Source organism: Papilio polytes, unplaced genomic scaffold, assembly GCF_000836215.1.
Source record: "Papilio polytes unplaced genomic scaffold, Ppol_1.0 DF824169.1, whole genome shotgun sequence".
Classification (NCBI taxonomy): Eukaryota; Metazoa; Arthropoda; class Insecta; order Lepidoptera; family Papilionidae; genus Papilio; species Papilio polytes.
This window is the reverse complement of record NW_013525035.1, coordinates 4940836-4963701: the sequence shown is the minus strand read 5'-3', so window position 1 is coordinate 4963701 and position 22866 is coordinate 4940836. Positions and strand designations below refer to the sequence as shown.

The 22866-nt window shown below is 35.3% G+C and overlaps 3 protein-coding genes across 3 annotated transcripts in view; 2 read left to right on the top strand and 1 right to left on the bottom strand.

Moving 5' to 3' along the window:
* The window catches only part of LOC106111291 (transcription factor EB), an 84700-nt gene extending 80190 nt beyond the window's left edge, over window positions 1–4510 (bottom strand). Inside the window, exon 1 of the mRNA XM_013293318.1 lies at window positions 4178–4510. Coding sequence (XP_013148772.1) covers window positions 4178–4332 — 155 coding nt within the window. The 5' untranslated portion in view covers window positions 4333–4510. The remainder of the gene's footprint in view (window positions 1–4177) is intronic.
* A 558-nt stretch (window positions 4511–5068) lies between these two features.
* LOC106111319 (probable small nuclear ribonucleoprotein G) lies at window positions 5069–6452 on the top strand. Its single transcript, XM_013293346.1, has 3 exons — window positions 5069–5211; window positions 5344–5491; window positions 6184–6452. Exons 1-3 carry the CDS (start codon window positions 5180–5182, stop codon window positions 6232–6234), a joined length of 231 nt encoding a protein of 76 aa, XP_013148800.1. The 5' UTR covers window positions 5069–5179; the 3' UTR covers window positions 6235–6452.
* Window positions 6453–6887: 435 nt separating this feature from the next.
* The window catches only part of LOC106111290 (solute carrier family 12 member 9), a 21949-nt gene continuing 5970 nt past the window's right edge, over window positions 6888–22866 (top strand). The window contains exons 1-17 of the mRNA XM_013293317.1: window positions 6888–7049; window positions 10086–10220; window positions 11459–11581; window positions 12183–12317; window positions 12834–12968; window positions 13510–13712; window positions 14411–14615; window positions 15476–15655; window positions 16113–16202; window positions 17230–17345; window positions 17425–17510; window positions 17772–17973; window positions 19741–19872; window positions 20641–20748; window positions 21396–21544; window positions 21965–22150; window positions 22761–22863. Coding sequence (XP_013148771.1) covers window positions 10103–10220; window positions 11459–11581; window positions 12183–12317; window positions 12834–12968; window positions 13510–13712; window positions 14411–14615; window positions 15476–15655; window positions 16113–16202; window positions 17230–17345; window positions 17425–17510; window positions 17772–17973; window positions 19741–19872; window positions 20641–20748; window positions 21396–21544; window positions 21965–22150; window positions 22761–22863 — 2271 coding nt within the window. The 5' untranslated portion in view covers window positions 6888–7049; window positions 10086–10102. The remainder of the gene's footprint in view (window positions 7050–10085; window positions 10221–11458; window positions 11582–12182; window positions 12318–12833; window positions 12969–13509; window positions 13713–14410; window positions 14616–15475; window positions 15656–16112; window positions 16203–17229; window positions 17346–17424; window positions 17511–17771; window positions 17974–19740; window positions 19873–20640; window positions 20749–21395; window positions 21545–21964; window positions 22151–22760; window positions 22864–22866) is intronic.

The following is a 22866-nucleotide window of genomic DNA, read 5'->3' as shown; positions in this document are numbered from 1 at the left end:
GTATGAACAGCTTCATACAATCCCATACGTTCTATTTTGACACATAGTTACCGCCTAGCGTTTTCGCGTCCGTGCGAACGCTCGCTAAATAGATCAAGAATCGATTCCATATTCTGAAATGTTTATGCAAGAACATATCAAATGATGTCATCTGAGTACTGAGAAATGTTAAATATCTTTGTTTTTAAATAACAATGGCGAAGGATATCATATTCGCTCATGGGTGTAGGACAGTGTGAATGAACACGTTCACTTAATACCAATGGAAACCAACAATTGTGTTGTGTGAATCGTATATACCCTGAGGGGTGACATAGACAACTACGCTGGCGCGGCGTGTTGGTAGACTTCACATATATCTTTGAATTTTCGCCGACATATGCAGATTGCATTACGATGTTTTCCTGCACTGTAAGAACGTCAGGTATATATGTTTATATGTAATTCGAATCACCCTACCTATCTATCGACCTAGAAAGAGATGGATGGATTACGTGAAAGGTGACATGATCAAGAAGGGAGTGATGACTGAGATGACGGATGATAGAGTACTTTGGAGGACGAAAACCCGGTGAGCCGACCCTACGGGAGTAGGATAAGGCAGGGGAGATGATAATGATGATGATGTAATTCGAATCACATTGATACATGTCAGGATTCGAACGCAGGATCTATAGATTATTATTAAATGCTTGAATCCCTGAGGCACTGACGCTCTTCGTTTGATGGACCGTATATACCAAAGGGGCTAACAAAGTATTCGTCCTCCATGTTAACCTATCTTCCGTCATCTGTCATTCCCTTCTTGATCCCTTTCAAGCTATCCATCCATCTTTAAACTTGATTCCGTAATATGAAAGCAGTTAAAGCATAATTCCGGCTTTTGCAATACTAATAGACTTGATTTCAGAGAAATTCTGTCTGTATACAAGTTGTTTTGATTCAATGCCAAGTTTTTTGTTTGACTGACAGAACTGTTATGTCATTAGCGAGTTTTCCGTACGACTAAGAGCGCACACGTTTGACTGAACTATCGCACAACTGTTTACTCGATTTGATTTCTATGAGCTTATGGAGGTTACACTACTCGATTTTTAGTTGTGCAACTAAACAGTTGAATTGGCTGCGAAACAATCGACAATCGCACAACAGTTGTGCGATTGTTTAGACAAAGATGTGCTCAAAATGTTTTGAATGATTGTAGAACTAAATTCAATGTGTTAAAAAACCGTGAGGCAATTTTTTACTAGTTTTATTCACCACTGTTTCCGTGCGGCTTCATCCGCGTGGAATTATAAAAACTTTATTTTATTGTTTACATTTGTCAAATTCTCATTTGTAAATGTAAAAATTACCGTTACTATAATAACCCTGCTTCATTACTGTTGGCAGCTTGTAGTTTATGATACCTTCCCCACATAAGGATTTTTATTCGAAATATTTACCCCCTAAGTTTAATGGCGTGAAAATATATAGCCTAGAGCGTAACGTAAGTGTAGGGTTTTATTATTTAAAAAAGGATTATTCAAAAATATGCTGTAATTGCTGACATCTTAGGCAACAAAGAAGTGTGTGTTTACGCTTTATTATAATAGTGTAGATTTAAAGAACAAGGCACGAATTATCTTTTATGGGTCATCGTAAAACCTTTTCATCGAATCAATACCAAGACATATTTTGACTAATATCGCCAAATGTATTTACTTCATCTAACAAGAACTTCTTTATGTTTAAACAATTCTTTTAATTGTTTAAAGCGATATCAATGTTTGACTTATGTTGTATAACGGTAAGATAAGGAGACCATTAGTACTGTGCATTTACTGATTTGATTGGAGATGAATGTCTTAACTCATGTTTATTGGAATTTAAATAAATAACTGTAATAAAAAAACGACTAACACACTACTTTAAAATTCTTAATCTATACTGTTATAATAAAGCGTAAACACCCTCTTTGTTGCCTAAGATGTCAGCAATTACAGCATATTTTTGAATAAATCATTTTTTAATAAAAAGCCCTACATTTACGTCACGCTTTATGCTATATATTTTCACGCCATTAAACTTAGGAAGTAAATATTTTTGTTAAAAACCCTAATGTGGGAAAGAGACCATAAGTTGCTGCCAACATCAAGGAAGTAAGGTTGCCAAAGTTTGTCATCGTCATATCCTTTTGACATTTGCAATTGATAATTTGAAACATGTAAACAATAAAATTAAATTTTCATAATTTTATGCGGATGAAGTCGCACGGGAACAGCTAGTTATTATATATGACTAACGGTTTAGGCAGCGTAAGCCGAGAAAAGTTAAAGTTTAGTTATTTTTTAACGCCGGCGTCCAGAAACACGATGTTTATTAATAGTTCCTAAACATTAGTAGTAATAAAATATAGCCTATGTTACTCACAGATAAATTACCTTTCTGATGGTGAAAGAATTTTTAAAATCAACCCAGTGGTTTTTGAGTTATTTCAATACATACAAAAATACAAAGTTTTCGTCTTTATAATATTAGTACTAATAATTGTACAATATAGACATAACAGTTACAATAAGGTAGGTTTACTATTTTCAAGGAATTATATCGTTACTTTTTAGTAGACTGTTTTTGAGAATATTTTGATTTTAGTATATTTTGTTTGGAAGTCGGTTTTGTTTTTTTATTAAAAAGTTTGTTTTTTACACAATATCGAAACACTGCTTTTTGTTTAAATACTTCTAGATACACAGATCGTAATAAAACAATAAAAAAAAGCATTACCCCTTTCTCAGTCGAGTAAATCATAGACAAGACGAGAATATGCATTGAATTACCGTTGTCTATGGATATTAAAAAAACAATTGGCGAACAACGAACGTAATTCCAGCCAGTTCACACAGCACGGTTATTAATTAACCTGCCACAGAGTAAATACACGCCTTTTGTTTGTTCTAGATTTATAAAAATTTAATGCGATCTAAACTTGTAGCACTCGTATTTAGAAAGTCTAGACAGTAGTCTTACTGCCTTGATTCCAGATTAGTCCAGTCTTACGTATATGTCTCATAAACGAAATAAGAGTAGGCAGTAAGGAAAATTTTACGCGAATGTTTCATTTTAAAAAATAGGCATTGAGTACATCTTTAAAAAAGTGATGGGTTTGTTTTGGAATAAATTCATTTTATCTTATGTATCTCGATATTTTTATACTTTAAATAGATAAATCTACTAAAGATAATGTATCTTTTTAAAGTTGTTGTGATAACATACATTGAAGAATTATTGACAAATTAAGTAACATAGATTATTAAAGGTCATTGACCTCAATTTTTTTGCCAGACTTATTGATGGGTAATGTTAGTTTTTTGCCAGTTTCAGAGCTCATCGAACTCCTGTCGGTAACCTATCGTACGCTTTTTTGAAGTCTATAAACACTTTTTGATTTTTATGCACTCTTATTAAAGGTTAGCAAAGAACAAACAATTACAATTTAAATTTTAAAACAAAAAAGAATACAGTTTGCTAACATTTCAAAGAGTAACTATCAGAACTGGTTGATTATAAAAAAAGTAACAATGAATGAATTCTAATTTCAAATTATAAACGAAGAGTTCCGTGTCAGGTATGGTTAGGTTATATTTAGTGCCTTTACTACGTTTTAAAGGTTCATACTAAATTCCACTCGCGTCGCTTTCAAATAAATAAAACGGGGTCAATTTTGAAAGTAGTCGTTGTATTCCACAATATCAACAAATCCTCTTCAAATCACACGTTTTGTTGTAACAAATCATTTGATATTGTAGTTTAATTAAAAATATGACATTTCCGAGTATTTAAAATAAAGGCGGGAAAAATTTTGTTTCATTTGTTTCATTTGTTTATTTCTCAATGTCATACAATATTTAATTACAAATCAAAATATGTGTATTTTGTTGTTTAAATGTGTAAATAATCTTAAGGAAATGAGAAAGTGATCACTCGCCTAAAAAACAGACAGGAATGCTCGCGAAATATTTAGTACAGCAAATGGAAGTAAACATAGCAAATCTGGGGGCTTTGCCAAGTCAAGTTTTCAGGGTCGCGAGCGCTTCGGCTTTGGTGAAATTGTTCCTCGTACATGAATATGTGCTAAAAATATTCGTAATAAATCATGTTAAAACTTTATCACGTGCTAATTGAAGGCGCCACTCACCTTTCTGTCACTGGCACCGCTTTCGACTTCAGCTCGTAGTACATGAAGTCCTGATGCTGTGCTGCTGTCATCTCATCCAAGATGTGGTCAGCATGATAGTCGTTTGACAAGAAGGAGGCGAGATCGAATCCCATATCGATACCGGATTCATCCATTTTATTCCAAATGCACAAACACTAACTATTCCACTATTATCGTATGTTACATAAAAATATTAAAGTACCATATTTAGAAAACAAAACGTGACTGTTTATATGCGAATAGGATGGGTATCTTTACAGCATCCATCCTCCCAGCTGTCTACTTGTTGCTATTGTTGATTGCTAGCATAGACATACGTATCTCATATTAGTATTGATTATGCTACTAAATTACATACCTATTCATTTATTCGAGCAACAGATGGCAGTAGTGTACTATCTAATATTGCCGCATTATTTTTATTTAATTTTTTTATCAATGGTAATTTTACGAAGTTTTTTAAATTAAGCGAATTCCTTTATAGATTAGGGCTCATTTGCGTTTCAACTATTAATTGTCAAAGAATGTTACGATTTAGCCTTGTAATGAATATTTTCAGTCTTTTTTAAAGATTTTAGGAGATCCATCTGGTTCAATCATAATTCTATACAGCAACACTGAAAGCACCTGAAACAATATACGTTCAGAAACTAAATCAGTTTTGACGACCGAGCATTTATTATCCTTGAGATTTCAGAAATTCAAAATATGTTTTAACTTTTCATATCGTTGAATTTTGGAATAGTTGTGTTACTTTATATAAAAAATATCAAATAGTCTGTTAGGTGTTGTTTTGCTTAATATTAAATGTTGAACAATTAAGGCACGTTCAAAAACTCTTTTGACATATTTTTTACCTATGGTGGTTATGGCAGATGGCATTTCTCGAAATCTGATAGATTTTTATTCTATTACCGGCCTAGCGAAGCGTCTTGTTTTATTTTATTTAACAAGTTAACTAAACACATTCAATAATTCAAAATGTCGAAGGCTCACCCACCAGAATTGAAGAAGTAAGCACACTTTTATGAATATTAATGTTTTATAAATTGGCGGTATGGACGCATAAAAATAACCTGCAAATTGTTGTTTCCTTGTTTATATATTTTTTTCATTCATCAGAATGTTTTAATGTTTTCTTTAAGGTTCATGGACAAGAAATTGTCTATAAAGTTAAACGCAGGTCGAGCAGTAACTGGTGTCCTTCGAGGATTCGATCCTTTCATGAACCTGGTCTTAGATGAGTCAGTTGAAGAATGTAAAGATGGACAAAGGAATAACATCGGAATGGTTGTAAGTATACAAATAAGTATATTACAATAACAATTTTTCAGACCATAGCAAACCATTGTATGTCATTTATTCTCATTTTACATAGACTAATAGGAAAAAGATCTTAAAGGAAAAAAAGTCCAAGATTATGTTTTCATCTTTCACTTTTCATATACTGTCTTTTTTTCTTTCTAATGTTGTATACCTAAAACTGTTATCGTTCATGATTTATTTCTTTTGCATGGGATGCATAGATAGGGAAAATATCGACTCTGTATATCCCATCGCATGTTGGGCTAAAGGTAGGCAACACTTCGGAATTTTTTTTTTTTCAGTTTTATACAAAAAAAACTTAATGCACAGTTTAAATATAAAACTGTTTGATTAAAACATCAATAGCGTTCTATTAATCTTTGTTAGGATGTAGAGTTACATTCAGTCACACCTGACAAGTACTTTCAATATAAAAAATATTTGTAGTATAAACTATATTCATCCTCAACAGCTTTCTGTATGTCCCCACTTAGGGGCTTGGAGCCTACCCTCAGTTGGGATGACTAGGACTTAGTCAACCACACTGGCCTAGTGCGGGTTGACAAACATATCTTTGAATTTCTCAAATATGTGCAGTTTTCATCACAATGTTTTCCTTCACCGTAAGAAATATATTCAAATAAAGTGTTTTGAAGTATTTTTTTATTGTTTTGTTTCAGGTAATCAGAGGGAACAGCATCATAATGTTAGAATCCCTAGATAGAATATAATGTTAATGTAATTCCAATTAATTAAGTTAGTATAAGTAATTGAAGTGTTTGTTTAAAACACAGTAACAGTGAATTTCACTCTTTGTAATTTTCTATTAAAAATACATAATTGAATCCAGTGAAAAATGTATGGTAACAAATGTTTCAAGCTTGGTTCTACACAAGCATTTAAAATGCAACCATTGTCGGTCATCAAATAAACAAGTTTTCTAAGTAAAGCTTTATTTTAATTTCCCTGAATCCATTCCTACATTTTCCTTTGTCACAGTCATATAGACCGTAAATTATTGCTCTGAAACCTCATAATCTAATTTTTTGTCAATATTTGAAAATGGTTTTGTAGCTGAATCATTAAATGTTCTATTTAATCGTATAAGATTTTGGCCATCTCTTAAGTCTATCTTGTCGGTGGAACAACTTCCAGACTTACCCCTCTTGTGCCATTCTATTGAGATCCTGATACGACACTACGGCCACTTCCTCTCTTACCCGTTGCATACATGGATGTTTGTCTTGGTTTACCCTATTTCTTTTTGCAAATCCTTAAATCGCCAAATATAGAGGATATTTGGGGATAGAAGAAAATCATAGACTACAAAAAGTTACATAATCTGCGAAAGAGTCGTTTCTGTTGTCACTGTCAAATGTCAATCGTACTGTTTTTGTCGAATTGAAAATTGTCATTTCGTTTCTTCCCTTGACATACATTCTGGGTGTTTTCAAAACTTTTTGCAAACAAAAACAAAGATACACTATGACTAAAAATTAACGGTGTTGGTTTTTGGTGTGACGATTTTTTATAACTCTGATATAAGGTAAGTTTATCAATATTGTTATAACAAAGGTTTTTGCATACAGGATGTCTGACGCATATTTGAAGTGGGAAGCCTAATTTTGTTGATACAGCATTTTTTCATTGTTAGAACGCTTAGCCATGAATATGTAGGCCAAAATGTTATACAAGAGGAAATTGATCTTAGTATACAAATGTACGTTCAATCTTGGCGTTTTTTGCATTACATTGGTCATATTATTTTCTCTATACTGAAAAAAATTACAATACATAGCATAGGTGTCTATACTAATATAAGGAAGAAATGTTTGATAGTTGAATACCTACTGAGTGAATTTTTAAAATGCTTTCGCCATTAGAAAGCTAAACCGTCATTGAGTAAAATAGGCTTTTTAATTGTAGAAGGGTATGGGATGTTAAAATCTTTGTCACTAAGGCAAAGCTAGAGCAGATTGCTATTCCTGAATATGTGTATTAAAAATTCCAAATGATTACTAGAAGAACACTTCATAAAATTGCAGTATTACACATAAGAATATGCATTAGTGTTAGTTACCATGTATTATGTTAAACTGACTTAATTTTAGTTTTAATTTAAAATGGAATGTTGTTAAAAATGTCAACTAATACCCAAATTATTTATAATTTATATTTTACTATTATAAATGCAAAAGTTTGGATGGATGGGTGTTTGTTACTACATATCACCTGAAATTTGACATAGATGTAGAGCATTCTATCAAGGAACACATAGACTAACTTTTTCTTTAATTCCATGTCAAAGCAGTAAAAGTGGACAGCTAGTTTTAGTGTAAATAAAATTGGTCCATAATATTCTGTAGTTAAATAAAAATGTAATGTATCTGCTTTTGTTCTTTGTAAAGTTTTTGTGAATCTGAGTCATATGCCAGCTGTATTTATAACATAGATTTATTAATTACGTAATTAGGTCACACATACATAAAATAAATTAAACAATTACTCATGTGAAATTAAGAAAATCTTATGTAAAACAAACATAATAGTACATTTCATCTTCTTTCTCCATATCCTACTCTCATAGGGTCGGCGCAACAGGTTTTTGTCCTCCACATAACCCTATCATACATCATCATGGCCATCACTACCTTTTTGATCATGTCACCTTTTACGCAATCCATCCATCTCTTTTTAGGTCTACCTCTACCAATGTACTCTTTCACATTCATAACGAACATTCTCCTTGGAACATATAATGATACATTTCTGGCAAAAAAACGTGCATCTGTAATTTTAGTTATTTTTTTAAAAACTTGTAACATAAATTACACGTAACTGAATATTTTAATTGACAAAATATTTATATCCTGAACACTAGATCTAATTATTACATGACCTAATGTCAGCTGTGTGCATGTAGCCAATGTCCAATGATCAGGCAGTTAGGCTTGTCACTTATCCCTCTTAGGATGGTGTTGGTAATCTTCTGGACTCTATGAAAAGAGAAGCTATCTGTTATGTATCAAAAATTCCAAATTCGCATTAGTAAAGTGGACAATTAAGTAGTAATTAATACAATATGAATATCATACTAATATAATAAATGAGAAAGTTTAGATGGATGTTTGAATTTAGGCTAAATTGCTGAACGGATCTTAATTAAATTTGGCATAAATGTATAACAATCTAGAAGAACATAGGCTATTTACTAAGGTTTTGTTACGCGCAAAAAAGTCATGGACTATTGTAAGTGTTTATATAATTCATGCAATCATAATGAGATATGAGGTAAACAAGAAGTGTTGAAGGTAATTTAATACAATTATGTTAGTATTTCCTCTCAGTAACATTGGACTAGTGTTACAAAGCAGTTTAGTTATGGGTGATATATTTCTAAGTGAGTTTAGTAAATATAGATAGTGGGTAAATCCCGTTTAAGATAATATATTGACAACTGATAACTGTCTGTACATAATGTTATTTAAATGAATAAAAAAAACTTCACAAAGGAGGTTTTCGATTCGATTGGTACTTTTTTATGTATCTAGTATATTTTCAGTCTTAAGAAAGTGTCATGAAGGTTTTAGTATTTTCTTAATTCAGTTATTCTATTTATGTTCTAGTTACATTGTGAAAATTGTTTAATATAGTGAAGTGATATCCTAATATTAATGCAAAAGTTTACATTAGAACATTTTGAGATTCATACAATAAAAGTCACATGCAACACCTAGTTGTATTATATCGGTAGCTACTGAATGTATGCGGGAAACATTTTTAAACCAATAAACAAATAGTGGTTATTGTAAGAAAACTGTTAAAGATTAAAATATGCCATCGCAGACTATTCTATACAAATTTTTGAGATCTACAATTCTTTCATACATCATTTTTATATATCTCTAATGATTTAGGCTGCATAAGCTAAGAAAAGTTATTTTTTTTTTTAACGCCGTGGTCCAGAATCATGTTTATTAATACTTCTTAAACATTAGTAATAATAAAATATAACCTATGTTACTTACAGATAAATTTTCTTTCTAATGGTGTGAAAATTTTTAAAATCGGCCCAGTAGTTTTTGAGTTATTTCAATACATACAAGAATACAAATCTTTCCTCTTTATAATATTAGTAGGTATCTATACTATTATAATAAAGCGTAAATACACACTTTGGTGCTTAATATGTCAGCAATCACAGCATATTATCGAATAACTCTTTTTTTTTTAATAAAATGCCCTACACTTATGTCACGCTTTAGGCTATATATTTTCACGCCGTTAAACTTAGGGGTAAATATTTGGGAGAAAAACCCTAATGTGGGAAAGAGACCATAAGTTGTTGCCAACATCAAGGAAGCAAGATTGCCATGGATGGACAGGATGTCATGTCATTTTGACATTTGCAATTGATAATTTGACAAATGTGAACAATAAAATGGAATTTTTATAATTTTATGCGGATGAAGTCGCATGGGAACAGCTAGTTAGTTTATAGTATTATTAGTTTAAATGTAGATAAGCACAAATTTAATGTCTATGTTCTCAAGTTCTTATACTGTATGTTTCTATTTTCCAGTGACGAAGCCAGCAGTCATGGCGGATACATTGGACCCATTGTCTCCGAGCATCAACAGTCCTCGAGTGCCGGGGATCATGCACAAACTCAGAATGAGGTTCGGCAGATCACCTCCTCCAAGACCTCCAGGAGAAGGTGAGATTTGAACAACAATATTAAGAATTTAGTCTTTAAATAAATGTTTTTTATTAAAACATGTTGAAACACTATTCAAAGTTGATAGAATCTCTATATTTTCATATAATCAGTGCACAACACAAAAAGTGGGGGTGTTAAAGTAGACAGGGAAGGATGTACCCTTCGCGCGCTATTCTCCACCTGAAATAAGTGTGTGACCTGTGACGTCATATTCACAAGTAGCCATAAGCCCTCATAAATTTTGAGTTTCATACATGTATGCAATTACATGTCTAGTAAGAACTATGACGTCATAAATCGCTATGAGTAATGACACACTATGACTTCTCAATGAAAGACTTAACAATATTTAGTACAAGTGTCATGTCATGTCCATAATATCATACTAATATTATAAATGAAAAAGTTTGGATGGATGGATGTAAGTTACTACGTATCTCCATAAGTACTTTACAGATCTTGATGAAATTTGGCACAGATGTCATTCTGCGTATACTAAATCGCGGGCAAATGTTAGTTTTGTTTATTATTATGTATGTTATCTTGAACTTGACACAATAACAGCAATAATTGCATTTCAAGGTCTTTGAAGCGTTGCACTCAATTACAATCAGTATGGACTTGACAGCGATTAAATACAGTCATGGCTGAGAAGTCTATAGGTTGGTTATTTTATGTAATACTGGCTGTTGCTCGCGACTTCGTTCACGTGTAAAATATAGCCTATGTTACTCAGTGATACATAGCTTTCTAATGGTGCAATAAATGGTGAAATCGGCTCAGTAGATTTTGAGGTATTTCTTAATATAGAAGACTAGCTGTTTCTCGCGACTTCGCCTGCATCTAATTTAAAAAATACTAAAGAAGTAGCCTATATTACTCGTTGATAAAAAAGCTTTCTAATTGTGAAAGAATTTTTGAAATACGTGCAGTAGTTTTCGAGTTATTTTAATATATACAAAAATACAAATCTCTCCTCTTTATAATATTACTATAGATAAGGTACTATCAACCTGTTTATCAGCTCAATGGGAAATTTGTACATTATTGTCCAATTGGTTTGTGATTTTATCGGCCTAATGGGAAATATTCCCATTGCCAATTGAATGGTTGGTTGGTTAGCTCAACGGGAAACATATGTTTTGTTCTATAATTAAGTATTTAAAATTGTGTTTTGTTTAGTTGAGTTATAATATATCTTCAATCTGTTCTTATGATTTATTTCTATATTCCAGGGTATGTGGAATTTGGTGAATTCAGGACTGAAGCATCAGGAGTTAAGAAGGTGGGCACATTTGCTGGTGTTTTCTGTCCTGTTGTGCTGTCTATGTTCAGTGCTTTAGTCTTCATAAGGATGGGTGAGTTTGTAATCACTTTTAGAGTAGTCACTAATGTAGGAAATTAGTTATAGATTTACTATGAAATCTGATGCTTGAATAATCTTTTAACTAATCATTTAAGACTTAGGACCTGTCCCACCATATTATAAATTGTCAGATAACAAATATGTAAATTTTGTAAGCTATCTGAGCCTCTATCAGCCAGTAGTGGGACAGGTCCTGAATGAAGATAATTTTGACCGATAGCCTTAATTGTAGATTATAACTTCTTAAATGTTTTATGTAGTGCATATTAAGACATTTTTGTGTGGTTTTCAATAGATAATATACATTGTAGTAGTTAATTTAATTCAACAAATGTAATATTTGTGGTTCATTTGTTGACTTATTTACTTTGTTATTATCTACTCTTAAATATACTGAACTCAATGTCAATGTAATTTTATAATAGTAAAGAGTTTTTTTAATCGGACTAATAGTTTTTATAGCTTTCATTACATACAAAAATGCAAATCTTAATAAGATAAGTATAAATGTTGGTTATATTTCTTCTACTAGCCATGCCAAGCAATATCATGCATCAAATTGTAGTGGAAAACGGTTTTATTATTCTTTTTAGGTTACCTAGTGGGGAATGCAGGTCTACTAGTGACATTAGGACAGTTTGCTCTGGCATATCTTATAGTAATCTTCACAGTTACTTCCATATGTGCGATATCCACCAACGGAGCAGTGAAAGGAGGAGGTGTATATTGTATCCTTTTGTAAATAAAACAAATTTTATTCTCTTATTCTAGAATGCTTAAATTATGGGACTTCATTTAGCACAGTACAGATAGTTTAAGCCATACATGGATGGGAAGGGGAAATGGATTTGACGGAGGAGGAGATGCATATGGAGGGGAGATATCCTCTTTATGTGCGTCTCCTCTGACGGATAAGGGTGGGCAACGTCTGCAGTTGCGGCGGGCAGCGGTTGCTTCGCCATTTTGGCGGATTCAGTGGCCGCTTGCTCGTTTGCCACCTTATATTAAAAAAAAAAACATGCTCAGATTTATCTAATAGAATCTGAAGCATCTGACTATTCAGATAAAGTATCGTGTGTAGCGGGTTTAATATGGAGTATGAAAATCTCAAACCAAAATAATTTAGGAAAATATCCTGACCACATAGGCTACAATTTTTTAATTCCACGCAGTGGAGTTTCGGTGCAAATCTAAAGATATTATAAAAAAAAATGTATTACAATAATGAATTAACGGAAAATCAGTCATGATCAGTAGGACATTAGGTCCAGAATTCGGTGGTGCGATTGGTACGTTGTTCTTTTTTGCAAACGTTGTGTCGAGTGCGTTGTGCATATCTGCTTGTACTGAAGCCTTGGTTGAAAATTTTGGAGCTAACGGTGAGTTGATGACATTAATGTTCAAAGTATTGATTATTTTAAAACAATATACAAGTTTTTGTATAAAGTAACACAATGTTGTCTGGCCTGTTAAAGGGGTTGCCATAATTCAGACGGAAAATATAAAACATAGAAAATGGCATAAAAACATGACATGACAGAAAATAATCTTGTGACAATTTTTTGATGTCAGAACGATGGCGGTGGTATCATCAGCCTTTGCCCATTGTTGGAGACAGGCCTTCCCCAATGGCGCTAGTGTGCTCGCATAATTTATTTCACATAACGCCCCCGTGTCAGTCCTTGTGTCATTTTGTCATAAAATGCCATTTTTATCTCAAAATTAGTTTTTTAAATTTTCTGACAGAACAACCTATCTTAACGATTCTATTCATGTTTTATTTTAAAATTTCGTATCAAACTTTTCATAACTGTTTGATTCAGTCGTCTTTATTGTTTTTCAATATTTATCAGGGTACCCTAGTTTGGACACCAGTCCCCTGCCCAAAGGGGAATTTGAACAAGTTTTTTTATTTTATAGGATATTTGATCGGATCTAGTAGTGGTCTTCCGACCAGCTGGTGGTTCAGTTTCCTGTACCGTTCAGTGCTGAACGCGCTAGGTCTGGCTGTGTCCCTGGCTGGTGCATCATTGTTCGCACGCACCAGCCTCGCCATCTGGCTGACAGTCCTCGTGTGTCTTGCTAGTGCTTTCATCAGCTTCTTTGTTACCAGCCCTGGTATGGTAAGTGTGAACATAGCATAGTGGAATAGAATAAGAATTTATGGCCCACTAAGAATAACTATAACTATGGGTACCGGTAGAGGTAGACATAGAAAGAGATGGATGGATTGAAAGGTGACATGATCAAGAAGAGAGTGACTGAGATAAGAGATGATAGGGATATTTGGAGGACGAAAACTCGGTGAATCTACCCTACGGTAGCAGGATAAGGTAGGGGAACTGTTGATGGCTAAGAATTACTTTATCAATCAGGGTTGCTTTAGCTTCTTAACTAGGAGACTTTTAGAATAGGTTAATAAACAGAGAAGAGGATGAATAGAAGATTTTGTCAGGTAGAGAAAATGAAAGGAAAGAGAAAGGCTTCCTTAAATGCTCAAAAGTTAGAAGTTAATTTTAAAATAGACTTGCATACTTCTAATTATACTTATAGTTACTTAAATAGCCTTTTAGTGTAGATTTTCTAGAAATTTCCTTAGACATTGTCTTATTGACCATGAAAGATTGAAATTCCGTTTGTGCCACTTATTTTTTTTTTAATTACATTCATCCGATGTTCCTATGGTAAAGAAAAACATCTTAATATCTATACATATCTGAGAAAATTTCAAAATTATATCAATTAGCATTAGGCGTTTACTATGGCCAAGTCACCTTACTTAGGTTCGGATCACTAAGATGATAGAATTCCCCAATTCCAGATAGATAAGCCTGATACCAACGAGCTGGTGAACACCACATCATTCCACTACACCGGTTTATCTAAGGAGACGCTGTACAGCAATGTGTACCCCTCATACGGCCGGGACTACAGCACCAGCACCGGAGACCAGGTCAACTTCGCCTCCGTCTTCGGAGTGCTGTTCACTGGTGTGACTGGGGTGATGGCGGGAGCTAATATGAGCGGTGAGAGCTTATTTATATGGAATAACTAGTGTAAGTTAGATAAGACATAGAAGCAGGCTTACCCAAGTACCACTTATTTTAAGGTGTTATGCGGTACTTATAGTTACTTTAGTAATGATTTAATGATTACTGTGACATAAAAAAAACTTTAGGTAGATTTTTTTATTTTCTTTGTCTATTTGAGAATAGTCTAGGTCATGTTTAGAGTGGATTTGATAATCCCTGATTAATATCGTAAACTTTGGAATTTAATGCTTTCTGGTTACTGTAATAAACTATAGAGTAGAATTTTATAATTTCTGTCTAAATTTTTGTTTAGTCTATGGCTTTTGAGTAGAAATATATGATCTCATGTTGATGCAATGCATGATTTTGCAAGTTTAGCTACTAAAATACATTTTAGAGTACAATTAGTAAAGTAAATTTGTAGTAAAAAATTAACAGTGGTAGTGGCTGCTTTAACATCTTAGCACTACAGGGCTCGCCCCCAGTAATACCACGACCACACAGAAGACAGGCGTGAAATGGAAGCAATTCCGTGTTTCGTCTGATTAGTGTGGTGCCGGAGGCCTAATTTAAGTCCCTTTCTCTTTACCACCCTTTTCTTATAAGGACAGGATGGGAAGGGGAAGTGGATTTGACGGTGGAGGAGATGCATAGGAAGGGGTAATATTCTCTTTATGTGCGTCTCCTCCTCCGTCGTATAAGGGTAGGCAACGCATCTGCAATTGCGGATGTCTATGGGCAGCGGTCGCCATTTTGGCGGTTTTAGGTAGCCGCTTGCTCGTTTGCCACCTTATGTTATAAAAAAAAATTGATCATCACTGCTTACAGTTATTTTATAGTATTTTATGATATAGGAGAGTTGAAACAACCGTCACGCAGTATACCAGCGGGCACGCTGTGGGCGTTATTGTTTACTGCCCTCTGCTATACTGCGCTCACCCTGCTGTCCGCTGCCACCTGCTCCAGGGAACTGCTGCAGAATAACTACGTATATTTACTGCCTATTAATGTATGGCCGCCGTTTATTGCTGTTGGTAAGTTATTACAAACATATACATAACATAAGGCGTGTAACTTAGAGGGGTAGACACAGACCATTGGATATCTATATCTCGCGATTTTTCTGACATTTGCAACTTTTCGATTACGTTTGAATTTGGTGGAATGTTCAAGCGTTAATTTAATTATTGTTATGGTGAAATAATCTATACTTCTATACTAATATTATAAAATGGGAAAACTTTGTTTGTTTGTAATAAATAAACTCAAAAACTATTTGACCGATTTTAAAAATTCTTTCACCGTTAGAAAGGTTATTTGGCTGTGAGTAACATAGGCTATATTTTTAATTTCCTTATTATTATTTTTACATTTCACGCCGAAAAATAACTAAGTCCTATACGCATGTTATGAATTGATGTTAAAAAGGAATCGATTGGTTATATAGATTTATAAGAAAATGTTTTACCGCAAACTATTATTTATTTAAAGGTATGTTGCTGGCAACATTTTCCGCTGGTCTGTCAAACTTGATTGGCGCTTCTAGAGTGTTGGAAGCTTTGGCTAAAGATGACATATATGGTAAGTTATAAAATATGTATTACTATAATCGATTACAGTAGAACCTCAATAAGTTAAAGTCCAAGGGAAACACAAAATATTTTAAGTTATAGAGGTTTTAAGTTATCAAGGGTCTATGTTTTAGAGGTTAATTGATAGAGTTTAACAGTGGTAGAGCCCGCTTTAACATGTTAGCAGTGCAGGGCTCGCCCCCAGTAATACCACGACCACAGACAGGCGTGAAGTGGAAGCAATTCCGTGTTTCGCCTGATGAGTGGTGCCGGAGGCATAATTTTAGTCCCTTTTCCTTTCCACCCTTTTCTTAAGAGGAAAGAATTGAAAGGAAAAGTGGATTTGACGGTGGAGGAGACGTATTGAAGGGGAATTGTCATCTTTATGTGCGTCTCCTCCTCCGTCAATAAGGGTAGGCAACGCATCTGCATTTGCGGATGTTTATGGGCAGCGGTCGCTTTCCATTACGGTAGATTCAGGTGGCTGCTTGCTCGTTTGCCATCTTACATAATAAGAAAAATAAGGTTTTGGGCTATGATGGGAAGGGAACGTGTTATTTTTTGAAGTTATAGAGGTTTTTATGTTACCTAGGTTTGAGTTATCGGTTCTTCTGTATTATAAATGCAAAAGTTTAGATGGATGTTTGTTAGTTTGTAAACTGCTGAACGGATCTCGATGAATGTCATAGATGTAAATAGTCTGGAAGAACACATAGGTTAAAATTTTTTTTTTATTCAGCCCGGAGTCGTGGTCAAAATCTAGTAAAAGTGAGAGTTTGGATGGATGTTACTACGTATCAACGAATTTTGATCAAATTTGATACAGATTTAGAATGTAGTCTGTAAGAACACATAGGTTACTGTTTTTTTAATTATTTTTATTTAGCGCGGACGGAATTGGGGCAAAAGCCAGTTTTCATATATATTTTTTAACGTGACAGGGCTGATTTTATTAGTAATTTGTTGTATGTGGGAGTAATATTGGTTATTTTTTTCTGAACTAAGATTTCTTGGTTTTACATAATATCTTCTTAAAGGTTTTCTCCTCCGGCCGATGGTGTCACGCAATGGCAACCCCGTGGTGGCAGTGATGACATCCTGGCTGTTGGTGCAAATTGGCATCATGGCGGGGTCATTGAATGCCATCGCTCAAGTTAGTGTACAATTATTTAAAAAAAAATATTTTTGGTAAAAAAAATATGTTTCACTTATTTTATGGTTTTTTTTTTCAGGTGAATTCAGTGCTGTTCATAATGAGTTATTTTGCAATTAACTTGGCCTGTCTCGGTCTGGATCTAGCTTCGGCTCCTAATTTCAGGTAATATATCTTAAATATATAAAAGTTTAGATAGATGTTTGTTAGAATTTGTGGCATAAACTGCTGATCTCGATGATTGTTATACATGTAGAGGATAGTCTGGAAGACAGCTACTTGCTTTAATTTTTTTAATTCCACGAGGATGGAGTCGCGGGCTAAAGCTAGTTATACATTTGTTATAAGCACTGTAAGAGATAGGTAGTTTTCTATTAATTCGTTTAAAAAAAGAAGAAATACATGAATATTCGGTATTGAATACAGGCCGTCGTTTAAATACTTCTCGTGGGTGTCCGCGGCGCTGGGCGTGTGCGGCAGCGCGGCGCTGGTGTTCGCGCTGCGGCCGGCGTACGCCGCGGCCGCCGCGCTGGCCTGCACCGCGCTGGTGCTGGCGCTGCATCTGCTGTCCCCGGCCGCTGCCGACCCCAACTGGGGCAGTCTCAGTCAGGCGCTTATATTCCATCAGGTAGCCCTTTTATTTAACAGTGGTGGAGCCCGCTTTAACATCATCGAACTGTAGGGTCGGCTCTCCCGATGCAATACCACGACCACACAGAAAACAGGCGTGAAGTGGAAGCAATTCCGCGTACAGTCTGATGAGTGTGGTGCCGGAGGCCTAATTTTAGTCCCTTTCCACCTTTTTTTAAGAGGAGAAGGTGGGAAGGAAAAGTGGATTTGACGGTGGAGGAGACACATAGAAAGTTGAAATATCCTCTTTATGTGCGTCGCCTCCTCCGTCAATGAAAGGTAGGCAACATATATGCTTTTGGGATGTCTATGGGCAGCGGTCGCTTTCCATTTCGGTGGATTCAGGTGGCCGCTTGCTCGTTTGCCACCTCTTATAAAAAAAAACTCTTCATCCCGGCTGGCAAGTACACTGGGGAGTTTACTTCGACTGCATTTCGCTAGCGACTCCGTCCGCGTGGAATAAAAAACCAAAGTAAGTAGCCTATGTGTTCTTCCAGACTATTCTCTATATCTGTACCAAATTTTATCGCAATCCGTTCAGCCGTTTAGGCTGCAAACTCTAACATCCATCCATCCATCCATCCATCCATCCACCCATCCATCCACCCATCCATCCATTCATCCATCCATCCATCCATTCATCCATCCATCCATTCATCCATCCATCCATTTATCCATCCATTCATCCATCCATCCATTCATCCATCCATCCATCCATTTATCCATCCATTCATCCATCCATCCATTCATCCATCCATCCATCTAAACTTTCATATTTATAATATTTGTGTAACTAGTGTAATGTAATTAGTATGATACTATTGTTTATATTACGTAAAACAGGAATTGAACATATTTTTTTTTCCAATTTATTAACCCCTTAAATGATACCATAATATCAGCGTATAGCGTGTCGTAAGTGTTAGGGTTTTTTATTAAATTTATCTATTCTATATTTGCTAATATCTTATTATATTAATAGATTTATGTACCTAATTATACACTTTTTTAATAAATAAGATACCATTTTGCTTTTCAATCAATTAAATTTATAATGCCTAGATACTAAAAAGGAAATTAATCGAATCAATGTAGTTTTTCTTACACTTACAGGAATTAATAAATACTGATTATTCCCAACCGTCACCCCTCTCTGTCCCCACGTGAGACTAAAAAGTTTTGTCAGTCCCACCATGTAGTCTATCACCAATAAGGTGACAGGTGACATCGTTATGAAATAAAATAAATTCCAACCGTCCCTTCGTCGCAGAAGGTGGGACGAATGTTTTTTTTTATAATCTGTCCCCACGTAGGGACAAAGCGACGGTTGGGTATAATCCATAAATACATGCCTATGTACTAAAAAAACCTAAATTTATCTAATCAATTTAGTATCTATACTATTATAATAAAGCGTAAACACACACGTCTTTGTTGCCTAAGATGTCAGCAATTACAGCATATTTTTGAATAATACTTTTTTTAATAAAAAGCCCTACACTTACGTCACGCTTTAGGATATATATTTTCACGCCATTAAACTTAGGGGGTAAATTATTTGGATAAAAATCCTAATGTAGAAAAGAGACCATAAGTTGCTGCCAACATCAAACAAGTAAGGTTGTCATCATGTCATATCATTTTGACATTTGCTATTGATAATTTGACAAATGTAAACATGACAATATAGAATATTCATAATTTCATGTGGATGAAGCCGATGGGAACAGCTAGTTTCAAATAAATATAATTGGTATTGTTGTAGGTGCGTAAGTACCTGCTGCTGTTGGACCCTCGCCGCGAGCACGTGAAGTTCTGGCGGCCGCAGATGCTGCTGCTGGTCAGCTCGCCGCGACATGCTGCGCCGCTCATCGACTTCGTTAACGACCAGAAGAAGGTAAACTACCAGATGACATACACTAACTTTTTTACAGTGGTAGAGCCCGCTTTAACATCGTGAACGATGACAGGCGTGAAGTGGAAGCAATTCCGCCTACAGTCTGATGAGTGTGGTGCCTAATTTTAGTCCCTTTCCTTTCCACCTTTTTCTTAAGAGGAAAGGATAGGAAGGAAAAGTGAATTTGACGGTGAAGAGACGCATAAGAAGGGGAAATGTACCCTTCTGTGCGTCCGTATCTGCAATTGCGGATGTCTATGAGCAGCGGTCGCTTTCCATTTCGATGGATTCAGGCCGCTTGCTCGTTTGCCATCTTATATTGTAAAAAAACAATAGTAATTCATTAAATAACTTGTTATTCTAGATGATCATCCTTTAACCGTTTAGAGATATCTTATAACAAACATCCATCCATCTAAACTTTCATATATTACTTTTTACTAATATTATAAATGCAATAGTTTAGATGGATGGATGTTTGTTAGAGTTCCTTACTAGAGATTTCGAAGATTGTCATAGATGTATAGTCTGGAATGACTCATAAGCTACTCAATTTTGCTTTTTTTAATTCCTTGCGTAAGGTGTCACGGGATAAAACTAGTTTAGATTACTAAGATTATAATTTCCTAATAATTTTGTTATTATTTTTCATAATTTTATTACATTCGATAATTTTTTGTTACATTTTTTCCATTTAGACCACTTAGGATTAATTTGGACCACTCAAGGTCAATTAGGACCACTGAAAATAATTTGTTATGTTTTCAGGGCGGTTTGTTCGTAGTCGGGCACGTGCGTGTGGGCGAGCTGGACGGCAGCGGGGACCCGCTGGCTGAGGAGCACAAGTACTGGCTCAAGTTGATAGACCACTTGAAGGTAAGGGAAATATCGACAATAGACAGTGAAGTAGACTTTACAATCCGACCAAATTAGAATCTCGCTGTCTAACTAATCTTACTAATGTAAAAGCGAAAGTTTAGATGTATGGATGTTTGTTAAAATTTGTAGCCTAACCAGATCTGGATGAAATTTGGCATAGATGTAGAGGATAGTCTGGAAGAACACATAGGCATTTTTTTTAATTCCACACGGACGGAGTCGCGGGCGAAAGCTAGCATTTTATTTCAATACAAAGACAGGAAACAACACTAAACTTAACAACTGACAGTACATTTCAGAGAATGTACGGTGTAAAATTTTTTTTTTGCTCTTTTTATATTTTATACTAGTTTTCGCCCGTGATTCCGTCCACTTAGAATTAAAAAAAAATTTAGTATCTTACGTGTTCTTGCAGACTGTTCTACATTTATGCCAAATTTCATCAAGATCCGTTCCGTTTAGGCTATAAACTCTAACATCCATTCAAACTTTCGCATTTATAATAATAAGGTTAGTAAAATAGACGACATATAGTGACTCTTTGGTCTATTTATTGATAACTCGACGAATTTTCTTAGATAATGTTAAAGTTTTGATTCCTGGCTACTGTCACGTCTATATAATGTATTTTTGTACTTTTGTAGGTGAAAGCGTTCGTAGAGCTATGCCTAGCGCGGAGTGTGCGCGAGGGCGCGGCGCAGCTGGCGCGCCTGGCGGGGCTCGGCGCCATGAAGCCCGACACCGTGCTGCTCGGCTTCAGGGACGACCATCCCCGCACTGACTTCTTTAGAGAGTGAGCGAGACACACACGCACACAGAGCGAGCGAGACAGTAACACGCCACACAAAATTCATCACAGAGTGAGATAGAAACACACGCACGTACACTTTTTCTGAGAGTGAGCGAGACAGGCAATAACGCATGCACATACTTCTTTTGAGAGTAAGCGAGATGACAGTATAATGTCGTCTGCTGCCACCAATACAAAGCCAACACAAGTGAGAGCAATTCCACGTACAATCTGACGAGTGTGCTGGAGGATTCAATATAGTTTATTTTCCCTTTTTACCATTTTCTTATAAAAAAAAAGGAGGGGAAGGGGAAATATCCACTTTATGTGCGTCTCCTTTTAACACTTGGCATGCGGGTTTTTTTTTACATATTTGCAGTCTGTCGCTCCAGCGACCAAAATATTAACCAAAATATTCTTCAGTCCGCAGTCTCCATACAAGACGTGTGAGTTCGAGCTGGAAGGGGGTGAGCAGGTGTTCCCGTGGCGCGGGGCGCAGCGCCCCTCCGCGGCGGAGTACACAAGGATAGTACGCGATGTTCTCTGTGTGGGCAAGAATGTTTGTCTCTGCCGACACTTCCATATGCTGGATATGAAGGCTGTTGAACGGTAAACTATAATTCTATATTATAACGTTGAAAGATTTGTATTTTTGTATGTATTGAAAACTCAAAAACTACTTTTAATAATTCTTGCACCATTTAAAAGCTACGTTATCGCTCAGTAACGTAGGATTTATTTTTTATTATAATTTCACGTGGACAAAATCGCGAGCAAGAGCTAGTCTATACTAATGATATAAAGACGAATGATTTGTATTTTTGTATATATCGAAATAACTTAAAAACTGTTAGGCCGATTTTAAAAATTCTTGCAGCAATGAATAGCTATGTAACTATCGGGTAACGTAGGCTACTTTTTTTAATAAACGGTACCCTCTAATGCAATACAGTCATATGAAAAAAGGCGTCTTTTTTGCCTTTAGCGCCCGTATGCATGTATGGCGCCTTTTTATAAGTTTATGGCGCCATTTTACATCTGACGCCCTTTTATACGATTATGCTGCCCTTTTATAAATTTATGGCACCTTTTGTGTTCATGGCGCCCTTTTATAAGTTTATGGCGCCCATTTATGCATCCATGGCGCCCCTTTTTATGTTCATGGCGCCTTTTTTTGACTTATGGCGCCACATCTTTGTATACTTGTAAATGTTTCCAGTAAATCCGCCCACTTGAAGTACATAGACGTGTGGCTGGTGGAGCCGTGGCGCGCGTCGTGCGAGGACGCGTTCACAGTGCGCGCGCTGTTCGCGCTGCAGCTGGCC